Genomic DNA, 26,815 nt, shown 5'->3' with positions numbered 1-26,815 from the left:
GGATGCCATGTGGTAGTATTAACTTCATTTTCTGCATCTCAGAATATAGATATAGTAGGTCCTTACAGTAGCTGGCAGGTGGACTGCAGAGGCTTCCCTCCCTGAAGATAGTCTCCTCCAGAGGGAGCCCCAGGTCTAGCCTTTTCAGGACTCCTGGTCCCTGTTGGGCTGAATGAGGCTATGGAGATGTATCAGTGCTTTTTGCTCAAAATCCTGTAGATGAGGATGTAATAAAAGGCACGCTTTGGGATTGGTTTCTTCAGGTGAAGGATTTCTAATCAAATCAAGCCCTAGAACAACGTACATGTGGTTCAGGCTATGTTTACACTTGGGTGGCTCCTTTCGGGAATTTCTTCGTGGTTACTAATTATTACATTGAAATGTGTTATTACCACATTAAAAGCATCTGATGCCTCAAGAAAAACAAGTTTTATTATGGAATAGTTTTGCCATCAATAGTCCTTGGATTGTTGTCCAGTTTGGAAAATCATTTCCTTTCATCTGTCTCTCTTCTGCAAAGAGACCATCTAGCAAGATCAGAATATTCATTGAAACTATACCTATACAATTCTGCAGATCCTTTCATTGCGCACGCCTTTAATCCCAGCACTCGAGAGGCAGAGCCAGGCAGATCTCTGTGAGTTCGAGGCCAGCCTGAGCTACCAAGTGAGTCCCAGGAAAGGCGCAAAGCTACACAGGGAAACCCTGTCTCGAAAAACAAAAAAAAAAAAGAAAACTCTTATTGAACAAATACTCCATTTTTATTAAAAGCCATAAAGAGTGTAACTATCAGAGTCCAGAATGACAGTGAAAAGCTGAATAGCCAGTGCTCAGCACCTTTACCATTTCTTTACATTTTATGTGTGTAGGTGTTTGGCCTCATGTATGTTTGTGTACCATGTGTATGCTCAGTGCCCACAAAGCTAGAAGAAGGCATCTGATCCCCTAGAACTGGAGTCATCAGCCACCATGTGGGTGTTGTGAATTGAACCCCAGATCCTCAGGAAGAGCAGCCAGTGCTTTTAACTGCTGAGCCATCTCTCCAGCCCCTATACCAGTTCTTCACTGAGGGATGTGTGTGTGTGTGTGTGTGTGTGTGTGTGTGTGTGTGTGTGTGTGTGTGTGTGTGTGTATTGTTGTGTTGCCTCAGATTTTCCAGTTGGAAAAGGGGACAGTAGTTTATTTACATACACACACACACACACACACACACACACACTAAGTAAATTAATATAAAAAGAATAGATTTTTTCCTAGAGATATTATGTTGTTGGTTTTTTAGTATATATGAGTGTTTTACCTGCATGTAAATATGTGCACCATGTGCTGGCTCATGCAGAAGCCAGAAAGGGCCTCAGATCCCCTGGGACCTGAGATACAGGCAGTTGTGAGCTGCTATGTGAGTGCTGAGAACTGAACCTGGATCCTACGGAAAAACAGCCAGTGCTCTTACCAGTTGAGCCCTATTTCTTGGAGCTATTGTGAGGATTCTTGAGATATGCTTGATGGACATAAGGCACAGTAGGTTAGCACCGACCAGAGTCAGTTACTTGTAGGGCCTGCAGAATTTCCTTCGAGAAGATGGAGCTGTGGTCTTTAGTTTATTTTGGTTTTGTTCTGATGTCTAAGTGTCAGAGTACATCCTGAGTTCTCTACTTTAGGAATAAATTCAATCCAGAAGTACCCTCTGCTCTGTGGCATATTGTCTGAGTAGTTTCATTTGCTTTAGACATGAAGCTGGCATAAGTGATAACATACGGGCTGGAGAGATGGCTCAGAGGTTAAGAGCACTGCTTGTTCTTCCAAAGGTCCTGAGTTCAATTCCTAGCAACCACATGGTGGCTCACAACCATCTGTGGTGAGATCTGGTGCCCTCTTCTGGCCTGCAGGGATACGTGCAGACAGAACACTGTATACATAATAAATAAATCTTTAAAAAAAAAAAAAAAAAAAATAAGTGATAACATACCCACTGTCTGCTCTGTGTGCATACGATGTTTCATTAAATAGAAGAAGAAACACTATATTCAGAGGGGGGTTGTTTGGTTGGTTGGTTGGTTGATTGGTTAATTTTGTTTTCAGAGTCTTATTATGTAACCCAGACAGACTTCAAGCTCCCTGTGTAGCCCAGGCTGGCCTCTAACTCACAATCTCCTACCTTACCTTCTCGTGTGTTTGAGAGCACAGGTTTGAGCTACCATAACTTTAGAATTTAAAAAGACAGAGCTGGAGAGGTGGCTCAGAGGTTAAGAGCACTGGTGGTTCTTCCAGAGGTCCTGTGATCAATTCCCAGAACCCACATGGTGGCTCACAACCATCTGTAACTCCAGTTTCAGGGAATCCAACACGCTCTCCTGTCCTTTGCCAGCACCAGGCATGCAAGTGGTACACAGGTAAAACACCTGTGTGCATAAATAATACAACAATCCAAAGATGCACATGCACACCTCCTAGTGTTCTTGGGAAGAAAGTTAGTGTGAAGACACAATGGCTCTTCAGTGTTGTGCCTCCTACCACAGAGGAGATGTTAGTGCTGTAGTTAGTCAAGATCACAGATCATAGTTATTCTTTTTTTGAGTTTACATTGTTTTGCTTTGTTTTTCCTCCAGAATTTTTGTGCATTCATGGAGTTCATTGCTGTTACCTTGTTTGCTTGTTTTACAGGGTCTCACCCTGGCTGGCCTGGACCTCACTTTGTAGACTAAAGTGGCCTGGAACTCACAGACTCCACCTGCCTGGGCCTCCAGAGCACTGGGTTAAAGGTGTATGCCACGGCCCCGCTCATGGAGTTCTTAAGGTGGTATTACAAACAGGGCTATGGTTAGTGGATTGCCTCTTAATTTAGGCGTCTCCAGGCTTTACAGAGGTTAAGGCTTTTAAAGGAGAATTTCATACTTGAAATGCAAAATTACTGTGCTGCTTCTGTGGCCCTGGAAGAAGTGTGGGCCGGTGATGGGTCACATGGTCTCTCAGCAGGCTGGCCTCCGCTGACAGGATTGCCTCCACTTGAGTCTCTGACCGCCACCTCATCCCTGCAAGCCCGCTGTGCAGTGCAGCTGAGCCAGTAATTGGGGGCTTGGCTTTTGAAAGCTGTGGGGTAGGCATTCATAGGATAAGGGCAGAAGTCCTGGCTACCATCCTTTGCCCTCAGTTGTCACAGCAGAAAGGGTGACAGCTGGTGGCTCAGTGGGTATTGCTGTGTGGTACCCACTTCCTTTTAGAAAGAAACAGAGGGTGTAGTGGAGAGGAGAGGGCGTGCCCCGCTGCACTAACACCTCAAAGAATAAGATTTGGCCCACTAAATAAGAGGGCTGGCTCCTGTTTAGCCCATCAGGAAACCTCACTTTGGGCTCCAGTGACCTCCTAAATCATTCAGTTCAGTGGCTTTCTTCACGTGGCCCCCCGACCTCTGTGTCAACTTTGACCCATGAATCATCTTCCCTTTCTGGAAGCGTCCTCCTCTTTCTTGTCACATGTCATCACTTTCTTCTCACCTCCAGTGCTTTTCTGCTCTTCTGATAATCTCATCTTCCCACCTGTTTCCCGGTCAGCATGTTCTGGAGCGCAGGTCTTCAGTTCTTTGTTCCTCCCATTTTCCTGAGAGCTCAGCTCAGTCGCCACTTCCCAGGTACCGAGAGCAGAACCTTGTAGTTCTCACACTGACGTCTCTTTGAAGCCCTAGCTCTGGCTGTAAGCTTGCTAGCATGTCCACTTCATCATCTTGAGGTCCCCACAGTTCCAAACAGGATTGATTTATCCACAAACCAGGGTTTCTGTCTAGCTTTTCTTGTTTTAAAAGTGGAACTGACATGAATTCCTTGAGTGTGAAGGGACCTGTCTTAGCTCTTGGTCAGCCTAACTCGGGGAACTTGGATCTGGACACCAAAGCTGCCCCCAGCTTCTGTTTTTCCTTGTTTTGTTTTGTCTTATACCCAAGAATAACAAGAAACATGAACAAGAAGTGAGCAGAGGGAACATAGAGTTATTAAGGAAAAGGAGAGAACAAATGTGGGGAGGTCCAGGAGGGGTACAGCTATGGACCTGCCTAGTGGTATTCTGTTGTGTGGTCGGAAATGGGTGGAGACTTAGGCTATCTTTTTTAAGATTGGTTTTTTGTGGTTGATCTTTGGATCAGGGGCTGCACCTGTGAGGAGTCTATATACCCTCTGCATGCTCCCTTGGGTCAACCAGAGAGGTGATCATTTGTTACTCCTCCAGTCAGGGGAATGGTTATGAGTGGTGACCATCTTTTTTGTTTCCAAACTGCTTGACTAGGGTCCATTGTGGGTCCTGCCCTTCCCTTCCCATGGGAGCTGACTTGTGTCTCAGTCCCATGGTTCTCCCTAGCCTGGAACTTGGCATCAACTTGACACTTTTCAGTCTCTGTATGTCTGAAAGTAATTTAGGCACAAGGCTTACTTAATTTATTCTTGCTGTCACATTTTGGCTCTTCCAAATTATAAAGTGTTCCACACTTGTGCATACACACACACACACACACACACACACACACACACACACACACACACACACACAGAGTCATCTCTTTTTCCTCTAGATTCTCACTTTCTTAAAATTGTTTTTTTAACTGATTCACATCCTGTTTTGTGACATGAGTTACCTCTTAATTTATGTTTGTCCTCAACCAAACCAGCCTTAAATTGCCTACTTTTAAAATTTGTCTGTGTGAGATAAACATTACATTATTATGCTTAGTTTTTGTGTTAGAGATCTCCAGAGAAGCAGAACAATGGCCTAGTAGACTATGATAACAAGAGGAGGGTTATTAGATTGACTTACGTCATCAGAGGCTGATCAGTTGCACGGGGCCATCTGCACATTGGAAAGCCAGGGAAAGCTGGTGGCTCTCGGTCCAGGAAGCTGGAAGCCTCAGCACATGAGACATGATGTAGCCCTAGTCTGAGGCCCGAAAGTCCCGAGGAGCCTCTGGTGCAAGTCTGTACTTAGAGGCTGAAGAATCTAATGTCCACAGGAGACAGTAACGACAAAACCACGTTCACTCTAGGAGGGTGGAGCATGCACTTACCAGCTCCCCATTCCTGCCGGTGTTTGCTCCATCTGACGCCTGCCTGTTGGAGATCCCCCGTGTTCATGGTCAGACTTCTCACGTCACCATCCTGCACACCAAAACCTCTAGAAAGAACTTCACCTCAGCTCTGCTTTCTCAGCCTTCTAGACCTCACTCTATCAAGTCAGATTGACAGCATACTAGCCATCAGCATTTCCCAAAGAAAGGATAAAATGACAAAGAAATGATATAGAAACTCAAAACAGCAGCATGACTAGTTCAGTATGTCAGTAATTTTAAGAAATTATCTCGGGCTGGTGAGATGTGTCAGGTGCCAAGCACTTGCTGCCAAGCCTGACACCCTGAGTTTGATTCCTGGGAGCCACATGGTGAGAGGAGAGAGTGGACTCCCACAGTTGGCTGCTGCTGACCTCCACATACATCCTGGGGCAGACATGTGTGCACACGCAGAGAGAGAGAGAGAGAGAGGGAGAGAGAGAGAGAGAGGGAGAGAGAGAGAGAGAGAGAGAGAGATGAGAAAAAATGTGCAACTAGCTAAAGTGTAAATATAAAATGTCAGGTATTAATAGATAGCTACTGCCACAATTCATAAATTATTAGGACACAAAAATAGAGAAAACAGCCAGCGGTGGTGGCACACACCTTTAATCCCAGCACTGGGGAGGCAGAGGGAGGCAGAGCTCTGAGTTTGAGTCTAGCTTGGTCTACAGAGTGAGTTTCAGGGTAGCCAGGGCTACACAGAGAAATCCTGTCTCGAAAAAACAAACAAACAAAACAAAAGGAAGAGAGAGAAAACATTTGTTAAAAGATACAGGGCAAATATTGAGGAAAGTAGTGGTTTTGTAACTCTGTTAATATCAGAAAAAAAAATGAGGCCGGAAAGAAACACCCTCTGGATTCAGTAGGTAAAGGCGCTTGCTACCAAGCTTGCTAACTGCGTATGAACCGATGGTGGAAAGAGAACAGACTGCTGCCAGCTGTCCCCTGACTCCACACACAAAACACACACACACACACACACACACACACACACACACACACACACACACACTGAATAAATAAGCATGAAAATTATAAAGAAAAAACTGAGTGTACATAAGATGGGCACTATGTGATTAAATGCTAAAAAGGTTCGCACCAACCATCTGCAGTTGTAGCTCAGTGGCAGAGCACATACCCAGCATGCATCAGGCCTTGGTTGCGTGTCCAACACCACCCAAAAAGGTCTTGAATCTATCAGCTTATTTTCAGAATATGTAAAAGGCAAATTTAGTGAGCCCAAGGAGAACTTTTGAAGTCTGTTATCGAATCATGAGATTCCTTTTTGTTTGTTTGGTTTGAGGGTCTCTTTACATAGCTCTGGCTGTCCTGGAACTCATTATGTAGCCCAGGCTGACCTCAAACACAGAGATCTGCCTCTGCCTTTGCCAGAGCAAACATTAAAATGAAACAACAAACCAAACAAAAATGTGATTGTGGATTTGAGTAATGCAGTGTTTAACTTTGCTATAATGGACATGTAGGAAAATTGTTTATCCAGAAATGAAAAATAACCCATACATAGGAAATTTTAAATATATTTTCTAAATGTGTCAAGAAATAAATAATAATGAAAATCAGGAAACAAAAAAAGGACATTAATGAAAGTAGAATCTTGGGGCTGGAGAGATGGCTCAGTGGTAAAGAGCACTGGCTGCTCTTCAAGAGGACCCAGGTTCAATTCCCAGCACCCACATGACAGCTCACAGCTGTCTGTAACTCTAGTTCCAGGGGATCTGATTCTGGCATACATACTTGCAGGCAAAACATCAATGTATATAAAAGAAATATTTAAAAGAGAAAAAAGAAAGAAAGTCGAATCTCGCCACAGGACAGGAGACCTGTGCTCCTGGGAGGACTTTGGTGGCTTAAAACAGGACTAACAAGCCGCTGGGCCGAAGGAGCTGCTGTTGAAAGGTAAGCTGGGCATGGTGGCCCGTGCCGTAACCTCAGCACTTGGGAGGCAGAAGCGGCATCAAGTTCAAGGTCGTCCTCAATGCTGTACAGCATGTTTGTGACCAACGTGGGGTATGTGAGACCCTGCCTTGGATCAGAACCCAGACAAAAAGGTGATGGTGAATGATAGTTTGAGGGGATTATTTCAGAGGCATTGTATGTCTGTGTGAATATATGCCACATGCTGGGGGTGCCCATGAAGGCCAGAAGAAGGCATCAGGTCCTCTGGAACTGGAGTTAGGTAGCTGATTGTTTCCCAGTGCGGGTTCTGGGGACTTTTAACCACTGAGCCATCTCTCCACTCCCACTAATTTTACATTTGTGTGTGTATGTGTGTGTGTGTGTGTGTGTGTGTGTGTGTGTGTGTGTGTGTGTGTGTGTATGTGCACTCCTTTGAACTTCAGAGGGACAGCTGCAGGAGTTGGTTCTCTCCTTCCACTCAGTGGATTCTGTGGATCAAACTCATGCTGTAAGGCTTGGTGGCAAGCTCCTTTGCCTGCTGAGCCATCTTGCCATTCCCTTTAAGGGAATTCTTTAGATCAAAGAAAAATAGTCCCAAATGGGAATAGGAAATTTGGGGAAGAATAAGGAACAAAGGGGGAAAGTGTGGGTAAATATTATGTATGAATAACAGGGTTTTGAGGGTTTAAAAAATGTGTGGAGATGTGGGAGTATAGCTGAGTGGTAGAACGTCTGTCCGATGTGCATGAGCCCCTGGATCCAGGCTCCAGCACTGCAGGAATATAAAAATAAAAGCACAATTACAATGCTTGACCACAGGAAGACCATGAGGAACGGGTAAATATAGCTAATGTGCTCTAAGCTTTCAGAGTGAGCATATTTATACTAAACCCAGACAAAGGCAACAGGAATAAGCACAACTATATTAGTAACCATATGAAATGGATCAAATACTCCAAGTAAATACCAGGATCGTAAATTATCAAGATAGATAAAAATATCCACCCCTATGCTGCTTCTGAAAATCTTTACATAAAAGACACTGGCATGTTAGAAATGAAAGGCAGAGGAAATCTAGTATCCGACGTAGACCAAGTAGATCTCAAGGCAAGAGTGAGACACGAGGGATGTGTTCTCACCACAGAGAAGGCACCTGTCAGAAGAGTATATGGATTTAAATCCTGTTAGTGTTCAATGAGACACAAGGGATGTGTTCTCACCACAGAGAAGGCACCTGTCAGAAGAATATATGGATTTAAGTCCTGTTAGTGTTCAGTGAGACACGAGGGATGTATTCTCACCACAGAGAAGGCACCTGTCAGAAGAATATATGGATTTAAATCCTGTTAGTGTTCAGTGACTAGCGTGGTTTCAGAACACAAAATGCAGAAATAGAACTGGAAGGAGACGATGGACCAGTCCGCAGTAATAACAGTCAGCACGCTTCTCCCAGATACGTATAAAACAGGCACACAGGCATCAGTAACGACATGCAAGGCAGAAATAGGTGAGCAGCCCCTGCCGACACAGCAGAGCGCTGCACACAAGATTCGAACTGTATTTGACACTTTTAACTGAATGTGGGGAGTTTATCCAAACTGACAATTAAGCCAACTTCACCGAAGTCTTGAAATATTGAGAATATGTCATCTGGCCACACTGGATTAAGATCGAAATTAATAATAACTATAAAAAGTGATTTAGGCCGGGCGGTGGTGGCGCACGCCTTTAATCCCAGCACTCGGGCGGGAGGCAGAGCCAGGCGGATCTCTGTGAGTTCGAGGCCAGCCTGGGCTACCAAGTGAGTTCCAGGAGAGGCGCAAAGCTACACAGAGAAACCCTGTCTCGAAAAACCAAAGGAAAAAAAAAAAGTGATTTAGTGCACTTAAAAAAAATTCACGTTAGGCTGGGCGGTGGTGGCACACGCCTTTAATCCCAGCACTCAGGAAGCAAAGCCAGGCAGATCTCTGTGAGTTGGAGGCCAGCCTGGTCTACAGAGTGAGATCCAGGAAAGGCACCAAAACTACACAGAGAAACCCTGTCTCGAAAAACCAAAAAACCAAAACAAAACAAAAAAACACACATGTTCAAAGAGTAGAAATTAGGAAGTGCTTGCAACTCAGTTGATGAAGATGGGATGGAGATGCACTTTGAGATTTCTTGGAACATTTGCCTGCCATGCACAAGCTTACCTCTTGGCAGCCAGGAAATGGTGTGTGGGGAACCAGTGTCCCAGGATCCTTTTCAAAGGCACCCCCATCAGTTAATTTCATCAGGTCCTACCTAGTGGGAATCCACACCCACTCACTCACCTCCAGCACAATAGGTGAAGACCAAGCCTTTAAGCATCTAGGCCTTTGGAGGTGCTTCCTGAATCCAAAGCAACCAACCAGGGACCTAGGTTTGTACTTTAAGAAGCCAGTCAAAAACAGTAAACTAGCCGGCCGGTGGTGGCGTACACCTTTCATCCCAGCACTCAGGAGCCAGAGCCAGGCAGATCTCTGTGAGTTCAAGGCTAGCCTGGTCTACAGAGCAAGATCCAGGAAAGGCACCAAACCTACACAGAGAAACTCTGTCTCGAAAAAAACAGAAAACAAAAACAGTAAACTAAAACTAAACGAAGAAAACAAGATAAAAATGTTCCTAAATGAAGAAAACACATATTTCCCCAAGAACACTAAGGAGCTTTGTTTCTGTCATGAGGGGGCAACTGTCTGATACTTCGTCTTGCTTGGTGACAAATTGGCCTGAGGAGTGTCTGAGTGGAGAGTCAGCCTGAGGCCAGCCTCAGGAGCAGAGGTGAGCCTTACACTCACAAAGGGCTTCTACCTAGAGGCAGCTGTTGAACCACAACAGTGACCCAAAGAAAGCCTGGAGTTTGCTGAGGTGAAGTGTGGATAGAAGGAAGCTTGGAGAGGCTGAGGTAGCTTGAATTGCGGAGACAGAGCACTAACAAAGGGAGAACCCTGTGGGAAATAAAGGGAAGCTCCGGCAGGTCTGTTTGTGGCAGTCCTGCAGAATCTTGACTGGAAGCTTCCTCCTCAGCATCACCAATCTTCCTTAAAATTGCCCTGCAGTCCAGGTCTCTGCCCCTCCACGTTTCTCTCTCTCAGCCAAACATGTTCTGTAGTGTGGTTCCTCTACCCGGCACCATGGCTCCCTTCCCAGTTTTCTTACAGGTATCTCCCCTGGCAGATCTCCCGAATTCCTAATTCTCTCTTTCAATCTATTCCTCAGACTGTGTGGGCCAACACAGTGATGCCAAGAACAAAAAAATGTTAAGCTAGGATCTGAGACTAGCTGGCACACCTTGGGTTGGGCAGAAAGGACAACATTTTGATTTGTCACATGCACCATAAATAGATCCTGGCACAAACTGGAGCTCCACAACCAAGTATTTCATAGTTGATGACCTGAAGGGTGTTCTGTTAGGAATTCTCTGTCGGATGCGATGAGGAAGGCCTGAGAAAGACAGACGGGAAAGGAAGACCACTACAGGGAAAGAGTTGACGGCTCACTGAGCTGTGCTGACCCTAGCACAGGGGCACAGGCTGAAAGCTCTTTTGAAGATTTATTTATCTGTGTGGGCTCATGCATGCACGGGTCCACGGAAGCCAGAAGACTGTGTCAGACCCCCTGGATCTGGAGTTACAGGTGGTTTTGAGCTGCCCAGCATGGGTGCTAGAAACTGAACTCGGGTCCCCTGCAAAGAGTAGCAAGTGTCCTTAAGTGCCAAGTCATCTTCCCAGCCCCAGACTCAGAGTCCTTAAGGAGTTGGGGCTGGATGTCAAAGCCAGTGGCCTTGATGTCTTAGGAAGTCTGAACAGAAGGATGGATTCAGCTGTGCAGGAGGGGGGTATGTGTAATTGTTATGGTTGCAGGCCTTCAGGGGCTCTGAATGCCCAGCACACCAGTAGAGGTAAAGCCCAGAATGCAGAAACAGAATGGGAAGCCAAGTGTAGTGGTGCATGCCTTTAATCCCAGCACTCGGAGAGGCAGAGGCAAGTGGATCTCTGAGAGTTCCAGGCTGGCCTGGTCTATAAATTGAGTTCCAGGGCAGCTAAGACTGTTATACAGAGAAACCACTGTGTCCCACTCCACCACCAAAAAAAAAAAAAAAAAAAAAAAAAAAAAAAAAAAAAAAGGAGGAGGAGAAACACAGAATGGGAACATCTGGGTGGATGTGCATAAGGATGCTGGCGCTGGTGCAGCGGCCCTTGGTTCCTGTGGGCTTGTGGAGGTGGCACAGCTTTCCTTTGTAAGAACTAGCTCCTCCACCTTGCTGGGTGCTGCAGATCTGCTTCAGTTGCTGCCCTGATTCATACTGCGATGTCAGTGACTTAGGTTGAATTGTGATGTAGCTCCATTGAAACCATCCTGGGCCTGATGAGGAAAGAAAGAGACAACAGAAGAATTAAGTTGCTTGCATGTGGCAGGAGCCAGGGGAACAAGAACGCTTGGAATTAATTTTTTAGGGTGTTTAATCAGAGATGAGAATGTACCCCTAAATAAAGACAATTCATTGACTTTGACACATTTTCCCAGAATGTAGGTCATAAGGCAGATCCACCACTGAGGTGACTCTAAGAAGCTTGGGAAAAGATCTCGGCACTCGGGGGAATGGAAAGGCCTGAATTGGCGTTTATAAATGGTGGAGGGAGTTGAGTAGGCATGCTAGAATACATGTACTGTGTAAAGCCAGATGCCCAAACAGAGAACTGTTCCACATGAGGCTACAGAAGGCAGCACCCACTCACCGAGGCCATTAAGGAAGTCCCGCCACACAGCAGTGCAAGCCTTGAATGCTGAAAACCATAGCAACAGACACTGATGCTTTCCCAGAGAAGACCAACCAAGTCCTTCATGTCAGCCTCCTCTGTCCTGGGAGAACTTGGATTTCATACTCATGGGGACAGTATAGAGCCTGTGTGTAGCTGTGTCTTGACTGCATGTGGATTCTTACCTGGGGTTCGTAGAATAATTAATCCCTGGATATGGAATCCCACACAACCCAGCACTGGACCTCTTCACAGTGAAGGAGGTAGGGAGTGCTCTTGATCATGGTGTTCACTGGTGCTGTCACATGGAGTCCCACCTAAGGCATCCAGCCTTGTGGAATGCTGGGCCAGCCTTTATACGCCAGAGCAAATCTATGACAAGAATGCTGGGCTATTCTGTGGGCTGTGCATTAAGTCAGAGACCTTTTAGAGTGCTGGGTCCCCAGCAGGCAGGATACTTGAGTCTGGGAATCTCGGAATGGAACCAGAAGTAGTTCCACTGACCATCACTCCCAACATTGGGGTTGACACCCCCAATTTAGAGGGCTTTGTGCTCCCATACCTGTAATCTTGGGCTTTGGAGACTTGGAATTCCTTATCTCCAGAAGGCACACTGCTGTCAGGTCAGCAAGAGTCCCATTTAAAGTTACAGCTGCCACGGCGTTCCTTGTGTAGGGACCGGCAGACAGGAAGAAAGTCACCGTTCTGATGGAGAGAGAGCATGTTGCTGTGGTCAGCCAGATGAGGTGATCAGCTGTGACACAGACAAGACAGAGTGGTGTGTGTGCTGAACCCAAAGTCACCGTGTCCGTGCCTCTTGCTATTACTGCACACTTCCGGTAACTACCAATGAACACTTGTAGCAGCCTCCAACTGAGAAGATACACTTGCCAAGAGAGTCGGACCACCTAGAAATGGAGGTTTCCGTACCATCACATTTGCCCTGAAAGCTACTAAGGACACAGCTGAGTCAGTTCCATGGGTCATGAGAAGGCTGAGGAACTAGCTGCTGGCCTGAGATGGGATGTCACTTTCCTGAGTTCCCCTCACGAATAGGGTAATGGGAACCATGGACATGCCCCTCTCCACATCTGGAGTAGATGCATTGTGGTGGGTATTTGGAGGCCTCCAAAATGTACCTCTTGGATTCTGGGGGAGAACATTGTTGCCTGATGGCCTCGGCTGCTGCACTCTGCGGCTCATCACTACATTTTCTCCGAGGCCACACTGCCTGTGTTCATCTCTGACTATGTCTTCCACTTGGCCTGCCTGCCTTCCACAAGGGTTGGCTCTGCATTGCAGCCGTACCCTTCCGGCCGCCCCTGGCTCCTTTCCCACTGTCTTACTGCAGTTCCTTTGACAAATGTCTTAGGTCAAGTCCTCTTCTTGCCATATGGCTTTTTGTACACTCAAGCTGACAAACTCTGCCAAGGGTGGAATTTACAAAGCCAACCAAAGAATCAAAGACTATGCTTGCCTTGTATGCATGAGACCCTGAGCTGATATCCTCCAACACCCCAGATCCAAACAGAACTTTCTAGAGTTAAAAATGTAATAGCTTAATACAAAAGAAGAAAGAATGTATCTCCTAAGACTGCGGTAGAAAGCGTCCAAATTAAGTAATAAAGATTGAAATGAAATGAAACAAAATAAAATAACAAAACTGGACGGGGAGTGAAGTTGGGACAATATTTAGGTAACATTCTCTTGAATTGCAGAAAGAAGAGAAAGGGCAGAAAAAATGATGGCTGAAATGTTTCCAAATGTGAGAAAAACTGTCCATCTGTCTATCTGGAGAGATTTAAACTGCTAAGAATTAAGAGTATTAAAATGAGCACAAATCACAAGATATGGAGGCACTCATCTATGACCATGTCACTTTGAATGTGACTGATTTCAGAAGCTGTGTGGTGTTGGCCCTCGAGGATACTTGGATGGATGAAGGGGATATGCCACGCCACAGGAGGTGTGTGGTGAAACACCAGGGCTGACCAGGAGGTCTGGTGCATGAAGGGAAACCAGGCCAGACTGTTTACTATGGCGTCTTGGGAAGTAACAGGAGAGATGGGGTGAGATATTTTAGGATGGCGGTTTGTCTTAAGACAGGGTCTTGCTGTGGCTGACTTGGTACTTGATACACAGCCCAGGTTGGCCTTGAACTCGTGAGCCTCCTGTGTCAGCCTCCTGAGTGCTGGGAATACAGATGTGTGCAATTTCCTTGGCTAGAATTGGCTGGTTTGAGTCATTTTGGTGGATTTGGGGTGATGCGGCTCTCTTGCGTTGTCTCCTGGCTGGTGGGTGTGGTTACAGTGGTAGAGAATGCTCTGAGTGTAAGAGGTTGGAGAAAAGGTGTCTGAGCATAGGCTGTGGGGGAGTTGTTTGCCCTGAATGGCACAGTTTCAAGTGAGGCCTGCACTCTCTCTAGGAATTGCCTCAAGCTGGGACAGGAGTCGAGCAATAGTCCCTTGAGGATAAGGAAGACTGTCGTGTCAAACATCAGAAATACAGAAAATATAGTCTATTGAGAGGCTGTGGAGAACATCTAAAGTGGTGGAAAACAGCTTCCAAAATGAAAACATCTATCTTCAAATCATATATCTGATAAGAGACTGACATCTTCATAGAATATATGAAGAAATCTACAACTCAACATAAGTACTGTGTTAGTTGGTTTTTATTTTGAAGAGGGACCCTCAGTGAGGAGTTTCCTGGATCACATTGGTCTTGACTGATGATTGACATGAGCAGACCTAACCCATAATGGGTGGCACCACCCCTAAGCCAGCCAGTAAGCTGCCTTCTTCTGTGACTCCTGTACCAGGTCCCTGCCTGGGGCTCCTGCTCTGACTTCCCCCAGTGATAGGCTGTTTTCAAAAAGGATTAGCTGAAATTGACCCTTTCTTTCCCAAGGTGGCTTTTGTATGTTTGTTTGTTTTTGTTTTTTCTTATAGTGTTTGTCACAGCTCAGAAAGCAAACTCAGACAACTTATCTGATTTTAAAAATGAGCAAAGGACACCGACCCTATCAGACTAGGGCCCTATCCTTACAACTTCAGTTAGCCTTAATTACTTCAGCAAAAACCCTGTCTGCAAAACCGGTCCACATCTGACAAGAGTGGGGACGGGTGGGTTACAGCTCAGCCCATGCAAATTCCTTTGCTCACTTAATGGACGTTTATTTTCTCGTAATTCTGGAGGCTGGGGGACCCATGATCAGTGTCAGCCTGGAAAGGGACTGGTAAGGGCTCTCCTGGTTAGCAGGTGTTCACTGTTCACGGTGTACTCACATGGCCCTTCCTCAGAGCATGCTCAGTCGTGTTCTGTTGTTAATCTACACCTTGAATGATTCTGTGTATGAGTGTGGGTTATGGAAACCCACACTCATTTAGACAGGACCTGAATAGACCTTTCTCTGAGAAAGATGTACAGGTGGGCAGTATCTTCAGTAAGCTCAATATTTTTAGTTCTCAGAGAAACACACATCAAGCCTCAAATTGGGTACAACTCTACCATCCCCTAGGCTAGACAGAATTAGAAGGTCAGTTAATGACAAACACTGGTCAGAACCTGGAGAAACTGGAATCTTCATACACCCTGCAGATGGGTTATAGAGTGATTCGAGTGTTTTGGAAAAAAGTCTGGTCAGTCCTCAACTGCTTGCAGAGAAGTTCTACTCCTGTATGTGTCCAGTAAGAAGTGAAAGTATGCGTCTACAAAGAAACAGGAGCTAAACTGTGTCAAACAACCCATGCAATAGAGTAACATTTGCTCCTAAAAAGAGTAAAGAGGCTGCAGGATGGCTCAGCAGGTAAGATGCTTGCTGTCCAAGCCTGGTGACCTGAGTGTGATCCCCAGAGGGAGAGAATCAACTTCATAATTGTCTTCTGATCCCCAAATGCATACCGTGATACATGTACCACCCCTCCACATCACACGTGTGTTCACACACACACACAATAATAATAGCATTTTAAGGAACTTACTGATGCATGCTACAATATGGAATAACCTCAAAAAAAAAGTGAAAGAGAGCCAGGTTTGGTGGTGCACATTTTTAATCCCATCACTCAGGAGGCAGAAGCAGGTGGATGTCTGAGTTCGAGGCCAGATTGGTCTACAGAGTGAGTCCGGGGGCAGGCAAGGCTGCAGAGTGATGCCTTGTCTCAGAAAACCGAAAAAAAAAAAGGAAAAAAAAAAGAAAGGAAGGAAGGGAGAAAAGAAAGTTACAAGAGCTACTTACTTATTATTACAACTCTGTTCATGTGAGGTGTCCAGTTTAGGGAAATGTAGCAGGGCAGAATACAGGTTAGCAGTTGTTTTTGGCTCAATATAAATGCGATGTGTGTGGAAACTGATGTTCCAACCATGTAAATGGTTACAGTAGATATAAATGGTTCAGGAAGGAAAAGAATATGATCAAAACAGTATGCAAAAATTTTAAATACAGCCGGGCGGTGGTGGCGCACGCCTTTAATCCCAGCACTCGGGAGGCAGAGGCAGGTGGATCTCTGTGAGTTCGAGGCCAGCCTGGTCTACCAAGTGAGTTCCAGGAAAGGCGCAAAGCTACACAGAGAAACCCTGTCTTGAAAAAAAGAAAAAAAAATTTTAAATACATAAATGGTTCAAATACTCCGGCAACAAAACCGAGAATTATCCAGTTGAAAAAGAGTACGATTCACTAGTAGTTAGACTACGAGAAACATGCTTCGGTGTGAAGATGCATTATAAAGGGAAAGGCAGGGGAAAGCATGCTGACAGCAGTCATTGGAGAACTGAAGTGTCTTATCTGACTGAGTCTAGTCCTGGACAAAGAACGCAGCGATAGAGATTTGCCAATGATAAACAATCCATTCTTAACATGCAACTATTTCAAATGCAGATGCACTGTGAAGAGAGCTTGAAGATGCACAGAGTGATGCTGGCAGCCGAGTTCATAAACATAACGTAGTTCAATCCTTTGTGTTTGGACCACTGAAGCCATGGCCTCACACATGCTGGAGAAGTGCTCTACCGGCAGTGACAACCTTTTCTTTTGAAATAGAATCTCCAGCCGGGTGGGAGTGGCACACACCTTTAATCCCAGAACTCGGGAGGCAGAGCCAGGTGGATCTCTGTGAGTTCGAGGCCAGCCTGGGCTACCAAGTGAGTTCCAGGACAGGCACCAAAGCTACACAGAGAAACCCTGTCTTGAAAAAACCAAAAAAAAAAAAAAAAAGAAAGAAAGAAAGAAAGAAAGAAATAGAATCTCATTAAGTGCCAAGGCTGCCCTTGAACTCATGCCTAGACAGGCTTTGATCTCATGCTCCTGCCTCAGCCTCCCAGGTAGCTAGGATTACAGGCCACACCCCCTTCAGCGCCCTTTCAAACAAGTGATAGAAAAGTTAGTGGGGACCCAAGTGATCTGAACAAACCAGCCAGTTTGAATAGCAGGTGCTTCTAGAATACATACTACACCCAGACAGCTGAAATACACATTAAAAAATTCTTATTTTTATTTATATGCGCTTTATGTGTCTATGTACATGTATATTTGCCTGGAAGTGCCACAGTAGCTGGGAGAGGGCATCAGATCCCTTGGAATTGGACTAACAGGTGATTGTGAGCCACCTAATGTGGGTGCTGGGAATAAAATCCCAGTCTTCTACAGGAATAGCCAGTGCGCTTAATCACGGAGGCATCTCTCCAGCCCCAAGAACTACACTTTTAAAAGTGCAAATAGAACCTTTACCACATGGACCACTGTGCTGGCTAGTTTGTGCCAACTCGATACAGCTGGAGTCATTTTGGAAGAGGGAAGCTCAATTGAGGAATGCCCCACCTGACTGGCCTGTGGGACATTTCTTGATTGGTGGTTGATGTGGTAGGGCTAAGCCCACTGTGCACGGGGGAACCTCTGGAAGGCAGGCTAAGAAAGCAGGCTGAGCAAGCCAGGAAGAACAAGGCAGTAAGCAGCACTTCTCCATGGTCTCTGTGTCGGCTCCTGTCTCCAGGTTCCTGCCCTGACTTCCCTCAGTAATGGACTGTTGCCTGGAAGTGGAAACGAAATAAACCTTTGCTCCTTAGGTTGCTTTTGGGCATAGTGTTTTATCACAGCAACAGAAACCCTGAACTGAGACAATCCTGTATGGAAACATAAAGCAAATCTCAGTACATTTCTAAGGATTGCTACCATACAACTGCTTTTAAAGGAATTAATGAAGTAAAGTGGATGGGAGAAAGCCAGCCAGATGGCTCAGCAGGTGAAGGCCCTTGTGGCCATCCTAACAATCTGAGTTCAATCCCCGGGACCCACATGATGGGTTATCCTAGAACACATCTGAGCACATAACCATACACGTACAAAATAAATAAATGTCATTTAAAAAAGAAAATGGGGGGTGCATAAAGATGTTTCACTGTTTAAGAACACTGGGTGCTCTTCTAGAGGATCCAGTTTCCATACCCAGCTCCCACACGGCAGTTTACAGCCCTCCATAAGTTCAGGTCCAGGAAATCCAACGCCCTCTTCTGGATTCTGTGAGCCTCAGGCACACATGTGGTGCACAGATATACGTGCAAGCAATGCATCCATACACATAAAAATGAAATAAAAAAAATACTAAAAGAAGAAAAAGAAGGGGTTGGGGTTTTAGCTCAGTGGTAGAGTGCTTGCCTAACAAGCGCAAGGCCCTAGGTTCGGTCCTCAGCTCTGAAAGAAAAAAAAAGGGGGTTCGGGGAGAGGAGAGATTCAGCAGTATGTGGAATGACGGGATGTAACTGCAGATTCCACAGACATGAGGACTTGAGGGTGACCAGGCACTCATGTGGTGCAGACACAATGCAGGCAGAATGCTGTCCACAAAGCATGGTGTTAAAAACATAAAGGTCACCAGGCAGTGGTGGCGCACGCTTTTAATCCCAGCACCCGGGAGGCAGGGGTAGGCAGATCTCTGTTGAGTTCGAGGCCAGCCTGGTCTACAGAGCAAGTTCCAGGACAGGCTCCAAAACTACACAGAGAAGCCATGTCTGGAAAAACAAAAAACAAAAGCCAAAAAAACAAAAACCATAAAGGTGTCTAGTAAACTTTGTGCCAATAAATTTGACCCCAGAAGGGAACAGATTCCTTGGAAAAACAACACTGACAGAAGATTCAGAAAATCCAGGGAAGCCTTGGTCTGCTCTAAAGATTTTAAAAAGCTCTCCCTCAGGCCAGTGGGGCCGCTCTGGGAGCAGAGGCACTTACGTGCCACTAAGCCAGATGGCCTGCCTTCAGTCCCCAGAGCCCACATAGTGGAAGGAGAGAACTGACCCCTGCAGGTTATCTTCCGATCTCCACTTGTGTGCTGTGGCGTGCCTGAACACACACACACACACACACACACACACACACTAATAACTAAAAATAAATGCCTTAAAAATGTTTCTTAGGGGGCTGGAGAGATGGCTCAATGGTTAAGAGCACCGACTGCTCTTCCAGAGGTGCTGAGTTCAATTCCCAGCACCCACATGGTGGCTCACAACCACTTGTAATGAGATCTGGTGCCCTCTTCTGGCCTGCAGGGACTCATGCAGGCAGAATACTGTATACATAATAAATAAACAAACAAATAAATAAATAAATCTTTAAAAAAATATATTTCTTAGATCCAGACTGTGGTGTCACACTTCTTTAATCCCAGCACTCAGGAGACAGAGGCAGGTGGATCTCTGTGAATTCAAGGCCAGCCTGGTCTACAGTTCCAGGACAGCCAGAACTGTTACACGGAGAAACCCTTCTTGAAAAGCTCCCTTCCCCCCGCCCCTGCAAAAAAAAAAAATGTTTCTTAGGCCAAGCTTGGTGGTGCATGCCTTTAACCTGATCACTTGGGAGGCAGAGGCAAGCAGATCTCTGGTCTACATATGAGTTGTAGGCCAGCCAGGGCTACATAGAGACCCTCCCCTCCCCACAAAGTTTCTAGATATCATTCCTACATCTTTTTTTAAATTGCCAGTATGAATTTGACCCCATGTGAGAGCATCTACATCTAGCTGACCAGAGGGCCTGGAGCCCAAGTTTCTTTTCTTGTCAAGCAATCTTAACAGCTTCATATCAAGGTTGTGCTGATTTACCAAGGCTAGCTGAGTAGTGGACTGTGTATGGTTAGTCACAAGTATTCACTCCTTCCCCCAAAAAGATTGCATATGCCTGCCTTCCATCATGTGATTAGCAGAGATGCTACTTACTGGAAGAAGAAATACCCCTGTTCCAGCAGGCTGAGATTTGGCCCAATGACTTGCTTGGCCAGTGGGAGGTGGATGGATGTGACAAGTTTCTCATCTGAGCAGCAACTGTGAAGGTCATGGCGTCTTTTGCCAACTCTTTATCCTTGATAGTGGAACCTGAGAACAGCAAGTCCTAGACTGAGGTTGCTCCTTCAGCTTGGATCCTGAACAAAGAAACCACAGGGCCGAAAGCCATAGTTGCCCTCAGCCCAGAGAAGAGCCGCAGCAGATTCCCAGCTGACATGAGAAAACAGGACTCTCTCTCATCTTGAGTTCCTGCAACTTGAGGGTTATTTGACAACACAAAATAGCCAAATTACTGATAAGATTTATTGAGACAAGGTCTCATCATGTATCCCAGGCTGGCCTGGAACTTAGGATCTTCCTGCCTCAGCCTCCCAAGTGCTAACAGTATAGGCATGTGCTATCACACCCAGTTGCAAAGTTCAACTGATACTGAAAATATCCCTTAGGGTTGGGAGTATATCTCAGTGGGAGAGTGCTTGGCTAACATGTCAGAGTCCAAGGTTCAGTTCCCACTACTAAATGAAGTGTCCTTTTCTTAAAAAAGAAAAAAATTGACGGGCAATGGTGGTAAGAGCCTTTAATCTCAGCACTCAGAGGCAGGCATATCTCTGTGAGTTCGAGGCCAGCCTGGTCTACAGAGGACAGCCAGGGCTGTTATACAGAGAAATCCTGTCTTGAAAATCCAAATACGTAACTCAGTCCCTGGGGATGTGGAGAGGAGAAGCGGCTCAGCTCGTCAGAGCACATAGTGCTCCTGCAGAGGACAAGACTGTTTGCCAGCACCCACACCTGGAGGCTTGTGCTCCTCTGGCCTCCAAGGGCACCTGTGTGTGCATGTATACACACAGACACATAATCAAAAGTAAAAATAAATCTTTTAAAAACAATTATCTGAAAATTTTGTGTAACTTTGGTTACATCTCTTATTTCCATGATAAAAAACCCATCAATTAAATGAAGTTCTCTTGGTGAAAGCTCCCTCCCTCCCTCCCTCTTCTCCCCTTGTCTCTCCATTCTTTCTTCCCCATCTCTTTCTCTCTCCTTCCCTCTCCACCATCCCCTTCCCTCTCCTTCCCTGTCCACCATCCCCTTCCCTCTCCTTCCCTCTCCACCATCCCCTTCCCTCTCCACCATCCCCTTCCCTCTCCACCATCCCCTTCCCTCTCCTTCCCTCTCCACCATCCCCTTCCCTCTCCACCACCCCCTTCCCTCTCCTTCCCTCTCCACCATCCCCTTCCCTCTCCACCATCCCCTTCCCTCTCCTTCCCTCTCCACCATCCCCTTCCCTCTCCACCATCCCCTTCCCTCTCCTTCCCTCTCCACCATCCCCTTCCCTCTCCTTCCCTCTCCACCATCCCCTTCCCTCTCCTTCCCTCTCCACCATCCCCTTCCCTCTCCACCATCCCCTTCCCCTCTCCACTATCCCCTTCCCTCTCCTCCCCTCATAAGTCTATGTGCTAATCCTACACAAACTTCTAGAATTCAGTGATGCTATGTAATACTTGGGTGTCAATAGTCCCACTGCTAGCACAGCTGTGCTGGTGTGTCGGAGCATCCAGGGGAGTATCAAGTAGAGAAGAGAGCAGAAAACTGTGTGGTCACATGGATGAGCTGAATTGGAGAGGACGAGCCTCCATGTGTGAGAAGCTCAAGCTCAGATGAAAGCCAGTATTAACACTGGCCTGGTCTGAGGCTACAGCTATGTGACATAGACTAGTAGTCCTGTGCTGTGATCTAAAATAAATGGCTCAGTGGTTAAGTGTATGCACTCCATGGTCTTCTAGAGGACTCCAGTTTGATTCCCAGCACCCACATGGTGGTTCACAACCATCCCTAATTACAGTTCCAAGGGATTTGATGCAGTCTTCTGGTCTCCATGGACACCAGGTACACATGTGGTACACATACATACATGCAAGTAAAACACCCATACATATAAAATAAAGAAAAATTATCAGCATAAAATTATTCATAATATGCTGGGCGGCGGCGGTGGCTCGCACCTTTAATCCTAGCACTCAGGAGGCAGAGGCTGGTGGATCTCTGAGTTCGAGGCCAACCTGGTCTACAGATTGAGTTCTAGGACAGTCAAGGCTACACAGAAAAACCCAGTCTCAAGAACAAAACACACAAATGCCCAGAATATTGTAATTTGTGAGTTTTCTAAGTTCTTCATCACTTTTTGAGTAGTGATTGTCTCTATTGTGCTTGTTTTCTACACCTTGGTGTCTGCTCTGCTTTATTATTTTCTCCTGCTCTATTTTGATTCCCCGCCCCCTCTGTCTTACTCTTATAGCCTAGACTGACCTTAAATTCAGTGTGTAGCCCGGGTTGGCCTTACACTGTTGTCCTTCTAAGCACTGAAACCAAAGGTATGCACCATCACACCTGACTGATTTCATTGACTAACAGCTGCTGCTCAGTTCTGTTAATAAGAAACACATTGATGCCATGAATTTGCCCCTAGGAACACCTTTAACTTCATCAGACAAGGTTTTTGTTTTGGTTTGGTGTTTCAAGACAGGGTTTCTATGTGTAGTTTTGGTGCCTGTCCTGGATCTCATTCTGTGCACCAGGCTGGCCTTTAACTCATAGATATCCACCTGCCTCTGCCTCCCGAGTGCTGGGATCAAAGGCATGCGCCACCACCGCCCAGCGACAAGGTTTAATATATGTTATTTTCATTATTACTCAGTGAAAATATTTCCTAGTTTCCGCCTCAGTAACTTCTCTGAATCATGTGTTATTTGGAGATTCATTTCCCAGTTTTCAGGCACATAGGAACATTTGAAGCTGATATTTATAATTAGAGCATGGTCAGAGACTCTGCTCTGGAGTATTTTTATTCTTTGAAATGTATTTTATTTGGTTTAAATACCAATATACAGTGAGTGCTTAAACTTAAACTTGAAAAACTCATGTATTCTGAGTGCAGTACCCATTTGACAAGAGTGGAATTGCCTTCTTCCGGGCTTTATGTCACTTTTGATCATTTGACATGTGCTTACTCTAACAGTTTTCGGGGCTGTGTGTTAAAAATTCCAAGTATGATTGTGGGCTTATCTGTTTATTTTAAAACTTTTTTTTACATCTTTAATTTTTATGTTGGGTCTGTGTGCATATGGAGATCAGAGGACAGCTTGTGGGAGTTGGTTCTCTGCTTCCACCATGTGGGTCCTGGGGATTGAACTCGGGCCATTAGGCTTGGTGGCAAGCACCTTTCTCCACTGATCCATCTTGCCATCCCTGTTTCTTTTCAAGCTTCATTAAGGCTTTCGTATTAGGTGCATGAAATTGAGATTTGTCTTCTCTCCTTGTGGAACTGCCCCTCTTCATGTGTGTCTTTGATTATCAAGGCTTAATATAATTTGCATTTCTACTCTTCAGGCACAGTGAAATGGCTTAGAACGTCTTCACCGATTCCTCTCCTTACTCTGATAACAAATCCATTCAAGTTATGTTTTTCTGAAACAACTTTATGTCTGTGTCCCCGCTTCCTCACCAGCACTGGCTATGGTTTGCTCCTCTGATGGTGGTTGTTGTGAATGGGTGAGGGCTCTCACTGTGGTTTGCTCCTCTGATGGTAGTTGTTGTGAATGGGTGAGGGCTCTCACTGTGGTTTGCTCCTCTGATGGTGGTTGTTGTGAATGGGTGAGGGCTCTCACTGTGGTTTGCTCCTCTGATGGTGGTTGTTGTGAATGAGTGAGGGCTCTCACTGTGGTTTGCTCTTCTGATGGTGGTTGTTGTGAATGGGTGAGGGCTCTCACTGTGGTTTTGAAATGTGTTCATCTTCCTAACAATCATCGATGTTGTGCAGGTACCATACCTTGGTGACCACTTACATATCTTTATTTTAACCTTCATTTTTTAAAAAAAATGTGGATCTGTGGCCCCAGGGAAAGCATATCTCAGGAGAATACAGTGGAAAGTGATTGAGGGAAACACCCAGTCTGTGTGTGTACATGCACACACATGTGAACAGCACACACAACACACAGACTGTTCTCCTGCTGAACTGATTTGCACCAGGTGTGTGTGTATATGTGTGGTAGGAAAGGACTCTACACAGAAGACCAGTACTAACAAATTAACCAAATTATTGACTGACATGGTCATGCTGAGAAGAAAAAGGCCAATCTTTTTCATTTATTATACTCTAATCTATTTTGTGTGTGTGTGTGTATGTGTGTGTGTGTGTGTGTGTGTGTGTGTGTGTGCATGCTCCTGCACATGAGATCAGAGGACAACATTTTATCTTACTTCAAGTGTGCACATGTATATGTGTTGTGCACATGCCCATGTCACAACATTGATTTGGAGGTCAGAGGACCAGTGGCAGGAGCCAGTGCTCTCCTTCCACAATATGGGTCCTGGGGATGGAACACGGTTGTCAGGCTTGGCAGCGCCTTAACCCACCATGCTATTTAGCTGGCCCAAAAGAGACTAATCTAAGTGAGTTTGGGAAAGAACATTTTGCCTAGATACTGTAAGGCTAAAGAAGAAAAGAATATGTGTTACTGTTGCACTCTGGTTTGTAAATTTGTTCCACATCCATATGTGTTAGTTCTGAAATTACATGTATGTTCTAGGAAAGGGTTGGGCAAATGTATTATGGAATGAAGTCATGTTTTTATTAGATAGAGTGGAAATGTTTTGTGCCAGAAAGCATGAGTAACTAAATAAATTATGCAGGCATATCAAAAGGACACAGAAGCCAACCAGAAGGAGCTCCCAATAGCCAAATATGGGGTACTAAAATAATCACAGTTACAAGATTGGAGTAGACTCGCTCCCGCATAACAGTGAGTATCTATGAATCCATTCACAAATGGGTGATTTGTGCAGAGACAATGTTAGAAGGCATCTGTAACTTTATCAAAGTGAGCATGCTTAATATAGGGTAAACTAAGGGCTAAAGAGATGCCCATTGGTTAAGAACGCTCCCTTCTTGCAGAGGACCTGAGTGTACCTGTGACCCCCTCTTCTGGAGTCTGAGGGCACCATCATGCATGTGAGCACAACAGACATGCATGTAAATAAAAATAAAACATGATATAACATTGGACAATGTGCAGCAAGGAGAGCAGCATTATAGCATTATTTCCCTGGTGTTCCTGCCAAAAAGTAAGTGACTTGACTCTAAATACGAGAGAGTATCAGGGGTGATGATGGTGGCCTATAACACTCGAAAGATCAAGGCCAGGACTATTTTTTTGTTTTGCTTTGTTTTGTTTTTTGTTTTTTCGAGACAGCGTTTCTCTGTGTAGCTTTGGCGCCTTTCCTGGAACTCACTCTGTAACCCAGGCTGGCCTCAAACTCACAGAGATCCGCCTGGCTCTGCCTCCTGAGAAGGCCATGACTATTAAGGAAAGACTGAAGAGAAATCCAGGACTAGGGGTATGACTCAGTGGAATGCTTGCCTGACATGCATGAGGCCTTGGCGTTTGGATGCCCAACACTCAATAAGCCCGGGGTATACACCATAACCTGAGCACTCAGGAGGTAGAGGCAGGAGGATCAGAAGTTCAAGGTTATCCTTGGCCACTTCCAGGCCAGCCTGGGCTACAAAAGACCCTATCTTAAGAAATGAAGGAAGGGAGGGAAGAAGAGGGGAAGGAGGGAAGGAAAGGCACATTTATATTAATCACTGCAGGAAAAAGTAGTTCAATATCTGTTTCTGGTTAAAAGAAAAAAACCACTTCAATAGAAATGGAAGAAAAGCTCATGAATCTCAAAAGGGATCTACACTGAAACCCACTGAAATACCGGACATATATCAAGGGATCAGCAAGAAGAGAAGGGTTCCCTGAGCATCCTCCTTCCTTCTTCAACAGGAACTCAATGTCAAAAAGGTGTCAGCATCTCACAGGGCGTGTTAATAAAACCTAGCAGTTTGTGTGGGGATCTGGACTATTTTAGAACTCATACAGAACAGCCAAGGACTGAGAGCTGCCAGCACATCATAAAAACCAGAGTAGAAGAACTTGTCTAACTAGACTGAAGACAGTTTTGAAGTTGTAATTAAGACATTGCTGAAGTGATGAAAGGGTGGAAAATAAGCCAGTGTAACTGATGAAGAGAGAACAGGCCCATTCATGCTCAGAAACTTAGCCATTGATAATCCCAATCACCGGGAAGATGCCACACCCTTAAAAGTGGGACTGGACTATAGTAAAAGGACAGAGAAACTGGGCTTTTTCTTCCTTAGAAACACCAAGTATGTATTAAGAATTGTGAATGGAGAAACCTGAAAACTTTAAAATGAAAATCTAGACCACGTGTGTATGTGTGTGTGTATGTATGTATGTGAGAAAGAGAGAGAATCTTTGTGTGAGAGAGTGTGCATTTGTGTGTGTGTGTATGTATGTATGTGTGAGAGAGAGAGGAGAGAGCGTGCGTGTGCGTGTGCGTGTGCGTGTGTGCGCGCGCGCGCGTGTGTGTGTGTGTGTGTGTGTGTGTGTGTGTGTGTGTGTGTGTAGGTCAGAGGGAGAACTTTCAAGAGTGTCCTTCCATGATGGGCTCCAGATCAAACTCAAGCAGTCAATCAGGCTTGCTTAGGGAATGACTTTACCTGCTGAGTCATTTAACTGGTCTTAAAATACATTGAATGCTTTGAAGTAGATACATATTTCTTAAAAGAGAAGGGGGAAATGATGGGCAAATTGAACTGTTAAATTTTATAGTCATCTGCTGATAGTGGTGGAGCACACCTTTAATCCCAGCACTCAGGAGGTGGAGGCAGAAGCAGGCAGATCTCTGGGGT

The 26,815-nt window shown here is 45.4% G+C and overlaps 1 protein-coding gene across 6 annotated transcripts in view; it reads left to right on the top strand.

Moving 5' to 3' along the window:
- Window positions 1-26,815, top strand: part of Cdkl3 (cyclin dependent kinase like 3) — an 86,265-nt gene that overhangs the window by 42,269 nt on the left and 17,181 nt on the right. Inside the window, exon 13 of one of the 6 annotated variants that reach the window (XM_052757906.1) lies at window positions 24,745-24,847. The exons of 1 other annotated variant lie outside the window; for it this stretch is intronic. In XM_052757906.1, coding sequence (XP_052613866.1) covers window positions 24,745-24,813 — 69 coding nt within the window. In that variant the 3' untranslated portion in view covers window positions 24,814-24,847. 4 more of the 6 variants (XM_052757905.1, XM_052757910.1, XM_052757913.1 and 1 more) reach the window with 4 other exon arrangements.

Source organism: Peromyscus californicus, unplaced genomic scaffold (genome assembly GCF_007827085.1).
Source record: "Peromyscus californicus insignis strain IS unplaced genomic scaffold, ASM782708v3 Scaffold_3__1_contigs__length_106647218, whole genome shotgun sequence".
Lineage (NCBI taxonomy): Eukaryota > Metazoa > Chordata > Mammalia > Rodentia > Cricetidae > Peromyscus > Peromyscus californicus.
Note: the sequence above shows the minus strand (reverse complement) of the source record. Positions and strands in the feature narration are given on the sequence as shown.